Raw genomic sequence first — 21,466 nt, 5'->3', positions numbered from 1 at the left:
CACTTCACTGCATTTTTTCCTTGGCTTCACTACCACATACTTTCCCGTGAAATGTTCTGCTACCAGCTTTTAACGTTGCAAACTTCCTGCGTAGCAAAAGTTTCGAAATTTTACTGTAAAATCCAAATAAACTCACAGCGTTACAAGCGAACACGCTTTGAATTCTTCAGTCACGCCGGAAGAGTGTAGTATATAAAGTATATATATATAAATGAATATATTTATCGCAGCGTAGTTAAGCATCCACTGGACAATTGATGACCTCTACTCAGCCAGCATAGCGCGAAGTTAGGTTGTATAACAGCAGGCAATAATGCCTGGAATGTGGCATGCAACAAAGCTGCGCGATAAGTACTCAGTGTATAGTGGAGTAGAGTGAAGAAATTTCATTCAAAGCAAACTGGAGTAAAACACTTTAGAAGTTTTTCCACAAAGTTATGCTAGAAAGAAGCATTTAAACGCTGCAGCGGTCGCATACTTTAAATACTTATACTTCATTGTTGCAGCAGCATTGCATTTTTATACGCTCTTTTTTCTTTCCTTTGGCATTAATGTCGCAAAGTTTTTAATAGACACACCCATATACAATAAAATCATTTTAATTTTCTGCTCTACTTTGAAGTTGTTACGGTGCATCCGTGCGGCATCTAACGGGTTGCATAGTTACAATAAATGGCAATACTATCAAAACAGCACTATTGCATATCAGTGCGTTTCAGCGCAATCCAAGAGAATAAAGTGTGGGTGGAAATCATTGAAAGGTTTTTTTTTCACTTAGCTACTAATTAATTAGTTAGGAATATTTATATATATTATATATACATAAGTCCAACATACAGGTTGGTTGAAAAGTTTCTGCGCTCGAAATAAATAAATACTATTTTTGGTACGAAATATATTTGTTTATTCAATATAATCTCCCTTAACTTCAAAACACTTATTCCAATGATCCTCCAATAATTATACGCCATCCATATAACGACTTTCCAAAAGCTCTGAAAAATACCCGTCTACGGCTGTAATTCTTCATTCGACGAAAAACGCTTTCCACGAAGGAATTTTTCAGGTTTCTGAAGAGGTAGTAGTCGATGGGAGCCAAATCTGGTGAATACGGTGGATGCTCAAGCAATTCGTGCTTTAATTCGTTGAATTTTGTTAAAACATCTTTGTGAGCAGGTCTTTTCTCACGAATTTTTTTCATCCATCTGACTCAAAAGGCTGCAATATAATTCAGAGTTTATTGTTTTACCTTTTTGCAGATAATCAATCAACAAAATTCCTTTTGATATTGTTATTAAACGATGCAAAAAATCGATTTTATTCTGGTTAAAATGCTCTAAACTATGCTGAGAAAGTTGTTAAAATATGAAGTATTCGCTCGTCTGATCTTAGCAATTTCATGCTTAGTCAAACTTGGATCTTCACTATTAATATTATTATGAACTAGCTCAATGATTTCTGGTGTGGTTGGGGTGTTTGATCGTCCTTCGTGTGGATCATCTTCAGCCCAAAATTCAACAGTGCGTTTTGAAGATGAGGACTCCTTATGCACTTCTAATAATTGTATATAAATTTCCTTTGCTTTTAAACCTTTCAAAACAAAGAACCTAATCACTGCGCGATATTCAATTTTTTCTAAATTAAAAAGTTCTCTGACACGTCAACTTCAAATGGCTTGTTAACAAAGTATTAATTGACAAAATGAGTTGTAACTTTGCATTTGTTCTCACGGCAGATATAATAACTTGAGAAAAAAAAATTTGGGGTAGTGTAGTGCTTGTTTTTTGGTGAGAGCAGAAACTTCATAACCAACCTGTATATACTGAATGAGAAGTACACATTTTATTTAAAAGTTAGCGTTACATAGTCTATGAACTATGTTTTTAAATATTTTTTAACTTCTGCAAGTATTATCTAACAAATTTTTCACATAAAGAACTTATAGTTGACCTTAGTTATCCTTCAAACATTTTGAGGTTACGAAATTTGTAGAAACTTGCAAAAAATTTCACACCAGACTGCTGTTATTGTGTGTCAGCGAAATTGCTTTAAGCCAATTCACTCAGTAAGTACCCAGATTTGTAATCGGGAACTATTTTATATCATTATAAAAACTTCTCTACCCGAACAAGATCACACTACGCTGTGTCCTGCTATTTACAATTATTAGCCGAAGCAAACAAAATATTTCGCAGCGTAATTTAAATTTTATATTCAAGGAGATTTTGAGGAAGTGGTGTACAAGTTTATATTATTCGCTCTTCGATTAATTGAAGCACTGACGACTTTCTCACCTAGACTTTTCAGCTCAGTCTTCCCTCACTCAGCTCAGGCTGCTCACTTCTTCTTATTATTATTATTTCTTAAGTGCACTTCTCTTACGCGAATATGAAAGAAGGTCAAATGGAATATTTGGATTTCAATTAATGTCTCTGTTCAAGGACTCTACTTCGTGCCAACTGATTTCAAATATGCTATAAAAATTATATTTATTTGATTTTGAGTTGCAACATATTTATTTACAAATGTTTTCGGATTCGGACCTAATAATTTGCTCATCTTGAGCTTGTGGGAAGTAACTAAAACACTAAAAAAGTTCTCGAAAACAATTAGCTTATTTTTACATTTAGCAACGATTCCTCAACGGTGAACAAAAATATATATGTCAGTTTATTGAAAGAGTATACTTCATCTCAAACTTTTGGTTAAAAGAAGGTGAAAATGTGCCACTAAGCCAAGCAGTTTTAGCTAGTCTACCCTTTGAACAGTCACTGTTATCCCGAAATATAACAGCGAATTTTTCTCAATCTTCTACATTTTTACTTTTTTTCTTCTCAACAGTCATATTAAACTAGTGTATATGTGTATTCTCCAAATCTAAACATACTGCAAACTGTGAATAAAGCCAGTTGTTTAGCAAAGATTTAACGCAGCTTATTTGAAATTCTTGTGACAACATGTTCTATGCATTCTATTTTAACGTCATTCTTGCTACTAAAATCTTTTACACACACTTCGCCATTCGTACGCTTCATTAAACGCACGCGTAATTTTATTATGTTCCACTGAATTTAATTTCCAAATATCATCTCCAAGTTAAAGTTTACAGCGTAAGTGCGTGCTGCTTACTTACTTCCTATCTCCGCTCCTCTGTGCAGTTCATTGTGTCAACAGCTGCAAGCGCTATTAACCCGCTGGGAACGAAAAGTTAAATGTTTAAACTCTTGTGTCGCGTTGCTAGGTAAATGTCTATATGCATTCTTATGTACATCTCTGGCGGTACCCTTTAACCCCAGTAACTCTAGGTGTAATGGCATGCCTACATATGTACGTACTTTTGAAAGCGTGCATTTGCTCTGTTCTTCCGAAGAGATGCGCACCTTAAGGGCGGTAAACAGCTACCAAGACCCCTATTTATTCACCCAACCAATAACCCCTATCGCTAATTGTTTGTCTCAGTCTTATCCGTGCTAAATACGAAAAACTTTGCTATGCGCGTTAAAAGCTACGACTAGTTAAGTAGAATGCAATAGAGGTGTAAATTAAATGCAAAAATACTCAAACTTCGCTGCGACTTAATTGGTTTTTTTCTTAACTTGCACGACAGTGACACAGTCTAAAAAATAGTTTAGAGGCGTGCGGCAATTCTCTTATATAAATTAAGCCCTAAATTTATGTATGAATATATTATACAATAAGAAAAGAGTATAAAATATGGCCAAGTCATATATAATATTATAATTTACTATCAGCCCACTTGTGGGAAGAAGCGAATGAGCCGCGCTGCACTTTATTTCATGACATTGACCTCCATCCTGTGGCCCAATGATGCCTACATCGCATAGTACATATGTTGCCGTCTGGCTGAGCGAGTCATCGCTCACCACGCGACTTTTTTCTAACTCTTACGTTTTTAAATTCGTGATGTCTTTCGAATGAAATGTTCGTATCGTATAAAATTATATAAAGGTATTGAATGAGTCTTGAATATGAAGTAATTTGATAATGAATAATATTAAGCTACAAATAAGGAGCTATTACAGAGGTGGCGTTTTTATAATTATTTTGTTTCATAAAATAACACTTTTTGCGACTTAACTATAACAGTTAAACACATGCTGTTGTGACACTTTTTGTATAATCAATAGTATTTGCAGCGCACGCTATGTAAGGATATTTTTAAGGTAGGCTTTTTGAGACCTTGGTTTACATTATTGGCGTTTTTGTTAGGATTCTTAACTTTTTAGAAAATATAATATAGTCTATGTCAACCGGAGAGAGTGTAAATTCCCAACAGTGAAAGAATTTTTCAAATCAATCAAGTATTTTCGATCCTATTCAATTTAAACAAACAAACAAGCAAATCTTTCTACTTCATAATATTATTATGGATATAGATTACCGGAAAAGTGAGATTATCTGTTTAAATTTGTATTTCTAAATGCAATTAGATAGCAATTTTACTAAAATCTGCAAGTCACTCCTTCAACGGGACCATAAATATAACCCCCATTGAGCAAATGCTGCCGCCGCCTTTGGCACGCGCTACAAAATTGTTGCGCACAACATGTGGCTGATGCCACGTAAAATGAAGTGCATGATCAAATTATGCACAGACTCTTGTTGTTGTTAGCTTTGCACACTGCTGACAACTAAATGAAATTGCTGCTCACCTTTTCGCGTGTTATATCCTATTCTTTTTTTTCATATTATTTCAAGGTGTCGTCTTATTTTCCCCTTGAAAATGTTTAATTAGCTTAAGAATTGCTTACAACATTCCGTGTGTCGCTTAAGTAAATTAGCCACGTATTTGCATGTCAAGTTATCTAACGAATGCATCACATATACATTTATATGTATATGTATTCTTGTATATTACATATTTAATTGCATAACGCACGAGTTTTGCACGAAGCACTATAGCTGAGTGTTTGCTAACATAGTGTTGCCTGATGGGTTAAATGTATGTAAAACTTTTCAGTTTAATTTTCAATAACAATATTTTATATATTATGTGTAGTTTCAAAGAGTTACAATTAAATAGTAGAACATTTTCAAAGCATGCTTTTACATATTGTATTGTTTTAGTTGTAACTGTGGTAATAGAAACGCATAGTCTTATTCGAGAACTCATCTTAATATGTGCAATTAGAAAAACAAAACAAAAATAAATAAAAAAAATGAATTTTATAAATAGTAAATATTAATAAATTTTGATACCTATGTGACAAGTTTGCTTGTGTAGTGGTGTGTAAAATTTGGTAAGCAATTACACAAGTTGGCGCTATACTTACACACATACATATGTAGTTAGATGGTATTATACGTATATAATATATTTTATCCATTTATTCTATTATTGAGCTAATTTGCTATATTAAAACAAAAATGTATTTTATAATAGCTCCGATGTACTCCTCATTTTAAAGGACAACAAAGGGCGAGATTTAATTATTCGTCAACATTATTGTTCGTACTAAATTCAACTACTGTCAAAAATATTTTGATACAAATGTGTATTAGCGTTTAAAAATTTTGTAGCAGACTTTGTTATACTTTTGGTCTCTCAAAACACTGAAATCTTTGTTCCAGCTCTCTGTGTACTCCGCATATATGTCAACAAGTCCTTTTAAATAAAAAAAAAGTATCTGTTTATATAAAATCTAATCAAATTTAACATATCTATAACTTCCTACTATCACAGTATGGAAATAAAAATATACAAATAGTACGCGAATAAGAGGAATTAATTTCGTCGAAAAGTGTTCTGAGTCATAGAGTCTTAGTCCACGTACTTCTTTTTTAAATCCTTAACATGTTTATGTTTCTTCTTCAATCTGCTTGCAAATGTAGATATACTACAAATCTAGGAGGCCAATCGAACAAACAACTGCAATACATGCAAAAAACTAGCTTCATCAAATATATAGAACAGCAAGTAATAATACCATTTTACCATATGGTGGCATTAGCAAACTAGCCGATGTTTGTGACAGCCGGATGACTTCTTCTTGATGTTATTGCGTAGATTTTTTTACAAAAGCGCAGAACTCAAGCATAGCGAGCAGAGATATGGCGTACCAAATAGGCTATTATTTGCACACTGGATAAATATAGTACACTTATTTATTCTGGATCTGCAACATATTTACATAGAAGAAATATGCGATTTTTCAAAATATGTATTTTATATATTATATAATACAAGTACAAATATAAGAAATGTAAATTCAGTATTGTTTACACCGCTCATTTAGGCGAAAATGCAAGTATAAATTCTCACTAAAAGGCGCTTTGTTTAAAAATTTAAAAAAAAAATATATATATAGAATAATAAGCGACTTACAAAAACTATGTTTTAAGAAAAAATACAAAAAAAAAATAATTTTTGACTTCGAAGTTTTTTTCTGCCCTACCCAACTGTCTTATTCTTGACTCTCTTTGATGACTTTTGAATAATGTTTATTCTATAAAAATAACCATATTTTCTATACAATTACTTTTCGGCTTATCTTAGTGTATACGGAACTTGTATTTAATATAATATTATTTGTAACTTTGTAGCGCTTTGCTAAAAAGTAGTTAGTATTAGTAACTAATAAGTATATGTATGTATTATGTATTATATTATATTAATATTTACTTGTAGAGTAGATTTGTAACATCACTAGTCAACCCTACCTCTCATCTGTCATATCCTAAAGTAATTCGTATTTAATTGTGTATATTTTATAATTTTTTTATTAATTAACCTTTTTGATTTTTAATCCCCTTAATTTTTTTGAATAATCTTCTTAATTTCTAAAAGTAAATAGTAGTCGTAGCTCAACGATTTTGCGGTAATATCACCACTCTCCTGCAATATACATAACTGTAGAGTTGGAAAACCTAACACTAAGTATGTAGTAATATGGTGTTCTCACTTTGCAAAACAATCGACAGTCATGCACATTTTTTGCAGCAATTTCATTCACAACTTATCTACATATGTACATTTGTATATTTTTTTTATAAAAGAAATAATCTTTTACAATTTTTTTTTACGTTTTTTCTAAGCTTCACTTTTTCGACGCTTTTAATTGTATTTTTTTAGTTGTTTTGGCTTCACAGTAATTTTGAAATCAAGCGATATTACTACAGCTATTGCAACAATAATAACTACTTACTACTATTATTTAATCACAATAACTAAAACTACAAATTTAACTACAATAAAACCCAGATCAAGGAAAAAAACAAAAAATCCACGAAAATTTACAACTCATATATAAAAAGTATATTAATTTATTTGCAAATTCTCTACAAAACATATCGTAATTTTCTACATTGTTATTCAACCTTATGGCTATTTGCTATTTATTTTTTTTTTGCAAAAAAAAAAAAAAACTCCAAACTCTTATTAACTTTCAAAACAAAGTAAAACACTAAAATCGTTAACGAATTCAATTATGAACTTTTTTTCAACAAAACCAAATTCCTTTTATGCATACGCCTACAAAACTCATTCCGTATCGGGGATCATTGTTGTTGTCTGCTATGGCATGTAGAGTGTGCCAGTACTGCGCACATTTGGCAACCATCACGGTGCGTAGCGCGAACTGGCAACCCTGTCCAGCACCTGCACCACCACAACCACTCTAACCAAAAACAACAACAACCACACCAGTCACCACACAACCACCACAACTATCAGCAACAACAACAGCAACAACAGACAGTGCAACGCAGCAGCAACGGCAGCAACATCTTTGCCCGCAACCTTGAATGTTGTGCGCTCCAACACGCCACCATTGCCGCCATTGCCGACCTCCTTTGTAGCGATCAAGTGCGGCCGCAACAACGAACCCACCACCACCACCAACAGTCACACTGGTCTTCATAAATTCAATCACACAGACAGACCCGCACCCCTGCCACACCCACTTACACTTGAATCGCCTAACAACACAATGACCACCACCAGCACACTGGGCTATTTAGCACATCACGGCCATCATTCCACTATTCTGCCAAACGCCACATCGGTATCCGCCGCAGCCGCATTGTCGCCAACCATCTGCTCAACGTCGTTATCCACTTTTCAACCGGTGGCACCGCATCACTTCAATTCGCTGGACTATCGTGAACGCAACCAAACGCACTATAAGCATGGACAGGGTGGCCAGGGCGGCCATCAGCCGCACTACCGCGAACCCACAAATACACAACGCACCAATACATTGGATCGACGCAGCGCCGGCGCGGCCACATCGAATGCGACCGGTTGTATGGGTGATTACAATCAAATTAGTCCGCACTACTTGCAGACCTTCGACAGTCTCGATCCCTATGGTGTGGCCAATTTACATTTGTATCGCAGTCAATCTAAGTCGCAGATTTATGGGCGTGGCAGCACTGCAAGCGGTAGCGGCAGCGGCAGTAATGATGGTTCCACACAGGATACTGTGCTCTATCATAGCAATAGCACATTAAATCATTACCAACAACAGCAGCAACAGCACAGCGAACAGCATTATCAAAGTGGCAATGGTCCGCAGTATTCGCAGAATCAGCCGCAGCATCATCATCATAGTTTGAAGCATAGCAAAAGTGGCGGTAGCAGCAAAACGCATAAGAGTAAGACTAGCGCACACCAGCAGCAACAACATTTGACACAACAACAACAATTAAAACCGACCAAATCGCGCAGCAGTCGCTCGCTGCAACAACAGCAGCAACCACAATCGTCAGCCACCGAAAAGTCTGGCAAAATGAATCGTAGCGGCGGTAAGGAGCGCAAACACAACAACAACTGCAATGCCAGCAGTAATACAACGCAAATAAATAATATCAGCAAAGCCAATTCGATGACCAGTCAATATTCGAGCTCCAGCGAGAGCATGCAATGCGATAATAATTACTATTAAATCATTGCCACTGCATATACATATGTATGTCTGTCAAACCAGCTATGTCCCCAAAGCGTGCACAAGCACTTATTAACTAATGTATATTCACATATTGTTGTTGCCACACGCACATGTGTACATACTTTTATGTATATGTATATTTGAGCTGTGTTGCATAACGCGCCATTTGTGTGGAATACGTCACCGGTGAATCATTGAATTGAAGTACATCCAATCATATTTACGTTGCACATACATACACACACACTCACACATGTATACCTGCACATACTTAACAACACTGGCACGCAAACGTGACATCCATGCGGTGCAACATTGAACTTTCTTTTTAAAGCACAATGTAAGTAGTTTTATCATAAATATCATACATTCGTTTTCACCATTTCTCTGTTTCATTCTACAACGCTCCCAATTGTTGGTGTAATGTTTTTGTCATAAGTGTTTTACAATTGCTGTTTACACTGTCAGGTGTGTATATTTTGAGCAGTGTTGTAGTCCCAAGTTTTTTAATTTTTTTTAATTTTTTTTTTTTGTTGTTGACTTAATTACAACAAAAACAAAAAATGTATCTAAGAACTAACTATTATTTTTTTATTTAATGTTGAAAGTTGCCATTGAAAATTAAAAATTCTAATTTGGTCTTCCAAAACTTTATCGTTTCTAATGCCGTCACTCGTATTATCACGAGTATTTTTACAGACGTATGAAAGAATAGAAAATGAATTTCATGTAGCGAATCGGCTTCGTCACGAATACACAAATATTAGTGGATATCTCAAATAACATTTTTAACGAATGCTTTAATAGCCAACTCATTTTAAAGAATCAGTTTACAAATTGTCTCAATTTGGAAGTTAACTAAGTTTATTTAGCTGCCCAAAACCATTAATAATCATTCAAAAGCTGCTGCAGCAATGGTTGATCGAAAGAGTACAGCAAAATTGCTTTGAGGCAGTATGGATAGTATATAATCCAAAAGACATCAACTTTTAGGAAAAATGAGAATTCATATTTGGTAGGGGTGATCACAGAGAACATGCCGCTGAGGTCTTGACTTAAAAACTCTGGTAAAACGTGAGACTCATCGGTGTGCGTTATGAATGATGAAGCATTACAGTATTACCTCTCCGAATGCTCAGCATGTTATCTTCCGTTATATCTTGACAGCTCGCAATGTTTTAAAGTAAATTGGGTATATAGGGTGGAGAAACTTAGAAATTTTATCAAATCCAGCGACTGAATGTTACTTAGTTGGGACTGACTTGGAAGCACAATTTGTCTAATGTTAACTTAGATGTGGACGTTTACGATCACGCCTTCTTTTATTATCCGCTATCAAAAAACAAACCAGCGAAGTATTGAGTATTTTTATAAAAGCACAACACACAAAAGTATCAGAGCAAACACATTTTTGATTTTTCCTATCGGATGATCATTAGACATATCGCCTACAAGATTCTATAAACTATTACTTTACTTCCAAATTATCAAATATCTTACGTAGTACCCATAATACAATTTTCTAAAAGTAAAAGCTTTCGTGGTAAGACAAATTGTAGAATTGTAAGCTTATTCATAGTTTAAGTACCATGCTAGTCGGATGGATAAAGTCATTCTAATATCAAGCGCTACTTGTATAAACAATCTTGTTTTTCATAGTTTTTTTCAGAAAAAGCATAAGTTCAAGGTTTGCCCTACTTGTCAATAATACTAATTTTACCGAATATTTTTATCTTATATTTGTATTATCTTAGTCGTCATTTGGTTTCAATATCGTAATCATTTAAATCATTTCAAATTTCATAATTCTAATAGCAATCCAATAGCTAAAGTGACGTCAGTTTAGCCGATGATGTTGTCAAACTCACCGTAATCTGACGCTATAGTTGACGAAATTGTATACTCAAGTCATTAAAATACCCAATTTATTAATACTAGAAAATGATTCATCGTTACACGTGTAAGATTTACGGAGTTCTCAACTGCACACTATTTAATTTTTTTTTTTGTTTAATTTTTATCTAAAATATTTCTTAATCTCTCCTTAAACAATTAACACTTCAACAATTTTCAATGCTTATCATTTACACACTTTCCCTTCTTTGGCTTCAATTTTAATTTGCTATTCTCTTCGATATTACATATGTACTTTCATGTCCGTCGCTTGGACACGCCTACAACAACTACACCTAAACATACAACTTACACACACTTCTTCAATACAACGTTACACATAATATGACAACACAAAAAACTACGCAAATGCAGCCAGTCTCACATAAAACAACAACAACCACAAAAGCCACATTCGATGGCGAACTGCTTTGGCAACAAGAAGCGACAGAATTTATAGAACGTTTTCCGCAGCGTCGTCGCCAACATGACGCGCTACGTCCCAGCGTCTCAGCCGGTGCGCTTTATAAAAATGCCACCGGTATACAGACACTGAATAAACGCGCTAGTGGTGGTGAGCTGCTCACAGCGCAGCAACGACATCAGCGTGATCTATTCAGCGGCGATTTAGGTATACCAGAGGTGCGTTCACACGTGGGGAGTATGGTGCACACATTCGAAACGCTTGCTATGCAGCGCAAGCTTGCCGATCAAGAACGCGCCAAAGAACGCGCTTGGGCACTGCAACAGCAACAACAGTGCGAGCGCGAACAGTTATCAGAGAGAAATTGTAAGTATATGCCAACACTTAAAAGCGCCATACACACAACAACATACACATATGATACGCCCACACACTCGTCACGTCACTCTCAGCACGGCACTAGTAATAGTAAATATCATCAACTAAAGCGTAAATCATACGAATCACGGCAACGCCTCATAAAACTAAGTAAGCAGCAACTACTAGCTGCTTTTAACAATAGCGCTAAACGCGCGCCGTCAAAAACAGCACATACTAAACTCGAAAGTAGCTTAAGCGCTCAGTCTCTGCCTGGCGTCGACAATAGTAATATATTATCGCCGAATGGTAGCCCCCTTAAGCGACACAGCACATTAAGTTTGCACTGCGCCGAAGATACGCGAGCTGCAAAAAGCGATAATGATCACTTGATGCAACAGTATTGTAATATGGATGATGATTACCGTAAAAATCTCTTTGGCACCATATCAAGTCGATTAACGTCTGTTAATAAAGGTTGTGAAAATATCAATAGTTATGACTACAGTGCCGCGCAGCACAATAGTAAGCGCGTCAGACAAGAAGAAGAAGATATAGACGTTGACGCGCACATGAACGTTGAACATGATGAAACGTTCATTGTAAATGCAGCCTTTGATGAAATTTTCGCCAGTTACAGTGGCGGCGATGACGATGAAGAAGACGAAAAAAAAGTTAGCCCGCAGGCAAAGTTTAGCCGTGCTACCACATACTCTACGGGTTGCGATGAGCAAATGGTAAGTTTAAGTGAACTGGACGATGATGTTTTTAAGTCACTTAGCTCGAGTCGCATCAATAATATCGGTTACCCAGGCAGTACGCCCATGAAACTGCCATCATTAGCGGCAAGCGCTCACAAAAAGGCGGCGATGCCAACAACAAACACAAATAGCGCCGTTGCTAACGCAGCACAAACGCCTAAACGCAAGCGCACCATAATGCCATTAGCGAAACAAAAGCAACGTGCCACAACACTACATAATCTCTTCGATCGTCTCAAAGCAACACAAACGAAAGTAAAGCGCCCATTTGTTAAAATGCCCTCCGATAGTCTGTTAAAACAGGATCAATTAAGTATTGAACAAATGGCGCATGCGCTGCACAAATACTCACCGCAATTAAATTTATATCGCGAGATAGGCGAAGGTGGAGCGGCCGACGAACGTGGTGATGCTGATTGCGATTTTATACGCGGTTCCACATTGAGTCAATCATTTGTACGCCAACAGCTGAATATGGGTGAGAATAAGGAAGAACCTAAGCGCAAAAAGGCGGCACCACCACCGCCACCCATTAACAATATGAAATTAAATAGCGGCGTTAGTGGTGTAAATGCTGTAAATGGCGCGCCACGACCGAACATAGCGTCACAGCGCGCCAAGTCAACAAATGAATTACTTCTCGATGATTTGGCCATGCAAGCGCGTCGCTATCAGCGTGCTGCTAGTCGTAAATATGCGGCGCCGCCGACGCCCAGAAAACAGCAACAGCCAATGGTATTAGCTGCCAGCAAAGTACAAACCGGAGAAGAGCAAAAAGAAGTCACGCAACGCTACAAATCGAACCGTGCGATTAGTCGTGTTAACGGTGTTGGTGCTGACATCTTTTTCCGCGGCAGCGCTGAAATTTAACTTAGCGCCGACAATTTGACAGTTTGTTTGCTCAAACAAGAGGAAGTGTGTACGCGACAGTGCATCTTCCATATACAGATTACTTACTTAGTCCAAGTAGTAATCGCAACGCTCTGGATGTGTTAGATGACACCCAACGCTAATGTTAGTTATACTCGTATTACATAGAAAAATATTTAGCAGTATTTGTAATTGTACTAATTATACCAAGCAAACAACTAATTTTTGCCAACGTAATTGAGCCATGTTTTCATGCAAAAAATACTTAAGCATTTATTTTTGATTCATAAATTTAATTAAAAAAAAAAAAAAAAGATAAAATTATGTTATTGTATTTGTGTATGTGACTGATTTTTCTGTTAGTGTACTCATGTTATAACAAAAAAAATAAGTAATTCTTTACACAAAAATAAGTGATTAAAATGTTAAAGTTAATGTTAAATATAGTAAGCGATTAAATATTGTAAATAAAAACATTAATAAATAATCTAATGTGGAGCCTCTCCTCTTTGTTTTTAACAACATATTCTTGATGTTTATTGTAAAACTAAAAAGTGAATTTGCAATAAGCCGATTCTTATATAATATAACAGTGATCACTGCTTAATTGTAAAAAAGAAATTAATGATTTGAGGTTATGTGCAACATTTTTGAAACATTTTGTAATAATATCTCTTACATGTATATGTCAAATCTTGTTTTAATCTAAGACTACATAACGATCTTGCTCTGACAAAAAATTTCGGTTATATACTTGTCAACTTTTATTCCTTAAAATAAACTCTTCGCCTAAAGGTATGCTTCATTTTTTTCGAATTCTTTAATTTTTCTATCAAAGAAATTTTATGACGTCATCAAAATACTACGATTTTGCCAATACTGAAATATTTATGAAGCACCTTTATTGTTCGTCATGGCGCATAAAGTTTTCTATGGAATACTTATATAGGTGCGTAGAAAACTTAGCTGATCATACTGCTATGAAATCTGACCAAATGCCACCTAAAATATAGTGTTTGACATTTTGTTGTATATTTATTCAGTTCTAGTTTAGAAATGTATTAGTAATTAACTGCCTTATCTCTACTCAAAGTATGTACTGTACGAATTAGAAATGGAATATTTCTAAAATGATAATAGTTCATAACAGCAAGGGGATTTTTAATAAATTGTCACGAAGTTTGTAACACCTAGAAGGAAACGGCGAAGACCCTATACAATATTTATAAATGATCAGCCTGACGAGCTGAGTCGGTTTAATGTCCGCCTGTCTGTCTGTAAAATTCGGCTTGGGTTATTGTCTAAGACAATAGTTTAATCTCTGAGGAAATTATTCAGATCGTACAAACTGAACGATCGGAATTAAATACTTGTATGAAAAGCTTTTTTATTTGACGAGATACTTCATCTTCATTTGGCTTGGGTTATTGCCTAGGACAATAGTGCAATCTCCAAAAAAATTAGATCGGATCTCTGTATATATTATATAATATTATATTTATTATGGCACCAGTTTGGCAAAGTTCAGTCTGCCAAGGTAATTCCACAAAGAATAACTGATAATAAGAGAAAAATATAATTTCGGGATAGGGATTGACCTAAATCTTGACTTGGTTCTTGTATCAAATATGTATAAACCTGTAATAATGAAGGGTTGTAAGAAAACTAAATCGTTAATCATGACTTCATACTTCTTCACTTCCTGTATTGTTACGAAAATAACAATAAAAAGCGAAAAGCGCGAGACAAACATTTTTTATTTATTTGTTTTGCTTTTATTGAAAATTTAGTTCAAATACAAGAGCCGAAATAGCTTAAATTGCTGTTATTAATTGCCGATCCAAACAGAGTTAAAGGGTCTGGCAGGGTGGTGTCCCCTCCCCACTATTGGTTGATCACTACACTTCGAAGCTCTCGCAACCAGTAGAAGGAGTTTCTATTACCTCATACACATGTGATCAAAAGTGAACTCCTATCTCCTAGAACTTTCTCGCTTCTTCACTGCAACTAATCACCCCTTTCACGCCCAATTAAATCAACTCACTTAACTCCCCTCTCTCTATGGTCCGAACGCTTCGAAACAGCTCATTTGCTGGGCCTACCGTTAAGTAATTTTGTTAAAAGCTAACTGATACCAGTTAAGCTTTCCCCCAAGCAGAAGCTGAATAATCGTTACAACAACCACAAAACAACAAATTTCTTTTCTTTACTGTACCTACAGTTGCTTTTTTTCAAATCTTTCGTCAATATAAAAATTTTAGAGTTGCCATAATCTTAATCTTTTTTTAACTTTTCATTCATGAATTGCAATTAGGTGGAGCTGTAATCATTATTATAACATATACTTTTTACCATGTGTCATAATGAATACTAAATTAGCTCTTAATGACTGAGTTTGTTTACATGCAAATAAAGTACTCAATTTACACGAGCAAATGCAAAATGGAAAATATTAATATTAATATATTTTTTGCAAACAAAAAATGCGTTTACATGTATGTATGCGTAAATATTAAAGTTTTTTATTTTCTTATTTAAATTTTTACTACATATCTTTTATTGCACAGCGACCAGTTTTCTTTAACGCCAGTCAATAATGCATAGCTAAGCTACCAGATCAAAAAAAAAGCATAACGCCGACAAACTAATGAGAAAAACACTAAAATACTAATGTACAAAAATAATTAAAAATTTAAAAGAGAAATATTTATAAGCTTAAGCAAACGAAAGCAAAGTAGTTTAATACCAAAAAGATTAAGTTTTTTGATTTCATTTGAACATTTCACTGTTGTTGTATTCAATCTCAAAAAAGCAAATTCATTAATCAGCTGAAATACTTGTACTTGTAAAAAGAAAATTGCAAACAATTAAAGCCGCAGCCATAAAAAAAAATCAACTGTATGTTTTTAACCTCAAAGAAAAAAAATCACAATTAATATAAAAATGTACGACTTTTCTCCTTAAATATATGTACATGCAGAATTATTATTGGTTGTAATACATGTTTGAATTCGAAGCGTTAAATGTAAGAGATGTTAGCGCAACAGTGCATACCAACTGTATGTGGACCGAAAATGAATTATAAGGAAAATGTAGCGTAAAAACGAAATTACTATACATAGTTAAAATATTAACTGAGATATTATAGTTATTGTTGTACTAGCTATGTATTGACAACTCAAAGAGTGTAGACATTAATGAAATAAAAGAAATTACAGAACAAACATTCATACATACATACATAATTACATACACATTATAGGTATGAAAAAATATATTAGTATATAAAATGGTAAGATTAACATTTTTGTGCATGCAATAAAATTAACAATAAAAAAAATAATAATAAATAAAAAATTTAAATATTAGCATTGCAATTATTTATGGCTAAATGGGGGCAAGTAAGTACTAGTATAAGCAAATAATTCAGTGCTACTACATGAGCTCTGAAGTCTTTGGACTGGAAGAGATATGGCGCCACATACACGAAACACCTCTGCCCTTGTCTTACGATAATATCATAGACGAATTTTTACAAACGATAAAAATATAGAAGTGAATGATGCTATTCGATTGGAATTTTGAACTAAGGTCACTCAAAACGACTTGACAGATTGTTTGCGCTAAATCAGTCCATTATAGAGGCATATCACAGCAGCTGTCCCCTAAAGACGATCACCAAGGTTCGTAGCTGTCCTTGGTGGTCAAGTAAACTCTCCGAACTAAGAAAAACGGTACGCAAACTATTTAACGAGGTCAAGCGTACCGGGAACTGGTAGGACTACAAGTGCAGCCTAACTGCTTACAACAACGAGATTAGGACAACAAAACAGCAGCTGAAGCCGCAGTAGGTAATACCAGAATTCGAAATTCAAAAGCATCGCCGACTTCAGTAGGACTCCAACTAGCGAAGCTTCAACGACTTACCTGCATCTGCGCGTCGGAAAATCACACCGCTACATATAGTAATCAAACAGGCAGCCAAAACTTTGCTTCAAATGACAGCAGAAGGATTTGGCAGAGGGAAGGTAATCTCGTCCCAAAAGATGAACGCTATAAGTGACCTTCTCCCAAAGGACAGCATTACCAAAGTTATAAGCTTCACTAAGAAGTAAACCCCTTGGCAGTAAGGCGGAATAAAATGATGTCTGGTCACTGGGGTATAGCCGGGAATGAGCTGTACCGGAACCGTACATCGCGATTAGTTCACATACCATAAAGGCGTTGTTCCCTAAGGTGGAAAGAGTAGACAGGCAGAGACATTGGCAACAATTCCAAGGCATGCCGACCATTACAAGCTCAAGAAGCTTCTATACAACATGAGACTAGCGTCTTGTTCAAACTGCCGGTGCTGCGACATGGAGCCGGAAACCCCACAACTCCTGCTAGTAGACTAGTAGACTGCACAGCAGTGTGCAGACGCAGCATTAAGGCCCTGGCAGTATATTGGGATTCAGCAATTTGCTAAGGCTTAGTGTGACTTAGGGGAGGGCACAATAGACTCTAAGTCGCGGAGCATACCTCATTTTCATTTTATTATATTCTAACATCCAAAGTGAAACGTCGGAGACACTGTACAATAAATATGTAAAAATGATCAGCATGACGGGCTGAGTCGATTTCGCTATGTCCGTCCCTCTGTCCAACTGTATATATGTGAACTAACTAGGCCCTCAGTTTTTGAGATATAGGTCTGAAATTTTTATCACTCCTTTCTTAACAAGAAACTTCAAAAGAAAAGCATTTTGACTGTCTTATTTTTTTCTATAACAACTCCAGAATATTGTCCTAAATTATTAAGTTTATCCGAGTAATAGTTTTGGAGATATAGCATTGAAAAGTGGCGCGATGGATTTAGCTATATGGTCACTTAAAACTGTAAACGGGTTTTTCTCGGAACTGTGTTTTCGAAGTAGGTTGTCAAGATTTCTCGCGAACTACTGAACCGATCTTAATGAAATTTTTCACAGGTTCTCGAAGAAAAGTTTCTATAAATTATTTTATTTTTTATGAAAAAAAAAAATATTCAAAATAGGCCGTTTTTTGCTCGAGGAAACCCATGTAACCCTATAACTTTTGACGATATTACTTAACTATGACACTATTTTATATGGCATTCTCAATCAACATGTTTATTTCAAAATGTGTACTAAAGTCTTCACTTATGTATGTAAATTACTTGATTTTATTATATAATATTATATTATATATCTAACATTAGTTGCTTAAAATTACCATAGCCGGGATTTTGTTATAATATCAAAGACAACCTGCAATCAATTTTGCATAATGTTATGCGAATGAGTGCTATTTTGACTGATATAATGACAGGACACGCAGTGTATTCTTTTCTTGGCATTGTATTATACACCCTTTACAGCATAAAGCAAAGTGATTTGCTATAATTGTGGTGCCATCAACATAACTAAGTACTCTTTCCACTGCTTTGGCGATTATGACAACGTTTCATGTGTTTGTTCATATTACCCCAGTTGGTGAATTGACGATTGCAATCCTGGCAGGAATATGGACGATCCCCCGTATGTAAATTAATGTGACCCTGGAAAGGATATTAAACGAAACATTATGCATTTTGTTAAAATTATTTGTGATATGTATTTATACTAACCATTAATCCACTACGAAAACGGAAACCCCGATCGCAGTACTTGCATTTAAAAGGTTTTTCTCCTGTATGTATACGTTCATGAGAAAGCTTTGCATCTTTTGTCCGAAATTCTTTATCGCAATAGTCACAGGCGAATTTCTTGATATCTTTGTGAATCAGCTGGTGTTTTTCCAAACTAGTTGATGTTTTTAAACTATAGAATTTAATATATTTTTTAAATTTTTAAACCATAATTATGAAGTATTTAATATGAAAAAATAAGAAAACCCGTTAACTTTTGGTGCGCCGAAGCTAGAATACCCTTTACAAATATAAAATTTTCCATACAAAACTTGGTTTTGATCGGTCAGTTTGTATGGCAGCTATATGCTATAGTAGCCCGATCTAAAAACAAATTATTCGGAGTGTGCAGCGTTGTTTTGGCAAATAAAAAATTTCTCCATGAAAGGACTTAATTTTGATCATTTATGACATGTGCAAAATTTCAGATCCATATCTGAAAAACTGACGGACTAGTTCACGTATATACAGACGAAAAAAATCTACTCAGCTCGTCACGCTGATTATTTATATTTATATTTTATAGGGTCTCCAATGTTTCCTTCTGGGTGTTACAAACTTCGTGGCAAACTTAATATACTCAATTCAGTGTATAAAAATATTGAATATAAAAAATTTAAAAGCTCACAAATTCGTAACGGTCGAGTTACCTTTTATTACAAATTTTACATTCGAAAACTCGTTCATTTATATGTGTATATAAATGCACTTCGAGATTATGTTTTTGACGAAATTTCCGATCGCATATATCGCATACAAACTCTTTTAAACCTGAAATTATAATAGCGTATTAATTAAAAATATGTTTTGGCAATATATCTCTACATACCTGAATGAATATGTTCGTGTGCCCTCAGATTCGCTAACCGTTTGAACTTTTTATGACATTGAGTACATTGATGCCAGTTGGTTCTGTCACTATGTTCCTCATTGTGTTGTGCACGTGAATGTACCAATGTAGCAGTTCGATTGTAAAAACTCTTACCACATATATTACACAAATCTACTAAAGGATATTGTTGTGTTGCAGCGCAATTCTCTCTATGAGCAGCTAATTGTTGATAAGATTCCTGCTGAACATCGCAGGCATCGCAACGCAAACTTAATTCAGGATGGTGTCGGAATCGCACATGATTAAGAAATTTATTATAGTGCGCACAAATTTTCTGACAATCAGCACACTTGTATTGCAGATAATTGACAGCTTGCACTTCGTGTTTCTCTTTAGCATGTAAAAGCAATGCAGCAAAAGTTTCGCAGGCCTCAGAGCAAGAATAGCAAATCCATGTGTATAACCTCCATTCGAATACTTGAACACTATTAGATTCGGTTGCTTCAATACTCTAAAATGAATATAAAAATCTTAATGTATATTACGTAATTACAAAGTACATAAAAAATTTCTTCTGATATTATAGTATTGCCTTGGCCAAAAATCTATGTGATATATTGTGAAGATATTTTGTCAAATAAAAAAATTCCTTCTAAGAACTTGATTTTTATCGTTCAGTTTGTATGGTAGCAATATGCTTTAAAGGTTTGGTTTCGGCAGTTCCGACAAATGAGCAGCTTTCGTATTTTCTCCCGGGGAGAAATTGACATGTGCAAAATTTCAGAACGATCAAAAACTGAGGGATTAGTTCGCGTAATACAGCCGGACGAACATAAATCTACTCAACTCGTCACGGTGATCAAAAACAAACCTTCGAACAATTAGAAACGGTGTTGTTAACAGGCAAGATTTCGATAACTGTGGATTTGAAATTGCTTTCATTTGATTCTCTCGATTTTGTGTATGTGGTTTCTTCATTTAACTCTGACTCCTCTTCTAAAACGTCTTCTACATCTTCCAAAAAGTATGTTTCAATTTTAACATCGGCACCATTTTCTGAAATTTGGCTGGGACTCTCCTGTCCAGCTTTGTTATCTAGATCAGACAGCGAACTGTTTACATCCATGACATTTAGAATTTGCAAACTTTGGTATTCGTCATCAACATCTTCTATGCATCTATGCACCATTTGCATATTTAGCTCCATGGAATCTAATGTCAGTACATTATCGGTCTCTACATTACCGCCTTTAATTTCATCATTATCATTTAATCTAATACAAACTTCATTTATAATTTCCAATTTATCATTTTTGGAACTATTTAATAATAAAGCTAATGATTCCTGTGACTCTTTTACTTTCCGAAAGAACGAAAACGCATTTTCCAATGTTTCTAAACAAATGCCACAAGCACATTTGGTAAGCTTATCCCCAGTGTTACACATTTCAATTCCAAAGCACTCCCTCAATTTCTGGTAAATGTCAAGGTTCATTGGGATAAGCATATCCTTCTTACGAATAGCGGCACATAACCGACACAATCCAACCATTCTGTTTCCCGCAAACAATTCAAAAATTGTCTCAATCAAAATTTCTTAACTATTCCGTATTTAGATATTTTTCACGCAAACTGTACAACAGTACGAAATAATCAGCTGCTTGCGCCAACTCATTGCCACAAGATGGCGCAGTAACTAGAAGAAAAGGTAGCCACACCGCAAAAAATTTA

At 35.1% G+C, this 21,466-nt stretch overlaps 3 protein-coding genes across 9 annotated transcripts in view; 2 read left to right on the top strand and 1 right to left on the bottom strand.

Moving 5' to 3' along the window:
• The window catches only part of LOC106624572 (uncharacterized), a 363,928-nt gene extending 347,351 nt beyond the window's left edge, over positions 1-16,577 (top strand). For all 7 annotated transcript variants that reach the window (XM_070108938.1, XM_070108943.1, XM_070108940.1 and 4 more), the window contains one exon: positions 11,178-16,577. In XM_070108938.1, the coding sequence (XP_069965039.1) occupies positions 11,178-13,214 (2,037 nt within the window). In that variant the 3' untranslated portion in view covers positions 13,215-16,577. The remainder of the gene's footprint in view (positions 1-11,177) is intronic.
• Positions 7,592-11,171, top strand: LOC106624929 (ras-interacting protein RIP3). Its single transcript, XM_070108966.1, has one exon. The coding sequence runs from the start codon at positions 7,950-7,952 to the stop codon at positions 8,904-8,906; it is 957 nt and encodes a 318-aa protein (XP_069965067.1). The 5' UTR covers positions 7,592-7,949; the 3' UTR covers positions 8,907-11,171.
• Positions 16,578-18,345: 1,768 nt separating the features above from the next.
• LOC106624930 (zinc finger protein 485) lies at positions 18,346-21,390 on the bottom strand. The gene is made up of 5 exons (XM_014244721.3): positions 20,607-21,390; positions 19,733-20,246; positions 19,554-19,674; positions 18,844-19,036; positions 18,346-18,774 (listed from the first exon to the last, which is right to left on the bottom strand). Exons 1-5 carry the CDS (start codon positions 21,285-21,287, stop codon positions 18,640-18,642), a joined length of 1,644 nt encoding a protein of 547 aa, XP_014100196.3. The 5' UTR covers positions 21,288-21,390; the 3' UTR covers positions 18,346-18,639.
• Between the last annotated feature and the right edge of the window lie 76 nt (positions 21,391-21,466).

This window comes from Bactrocera oleae, chromosome 2 (genome assembly GCF_042242935.1).
Source record: "Bactrocera oleae isolate idBacOlea1 chromosome 2, idBacOlea1, whole genome shotgun sequence".
NCBI classification, from domain to species: domain Eukaryota; kingdom Metazoa; phylum Arthropoda; class Insecta; order Diptera; family Tephritidae; genus Bactrocera; species Bactrocera oleae.
The sequence above is the reverse complement of the archived record's forward strand: the minus strand, read 5'-3'. Positions and strand labels throughout refer to the sequence as shown.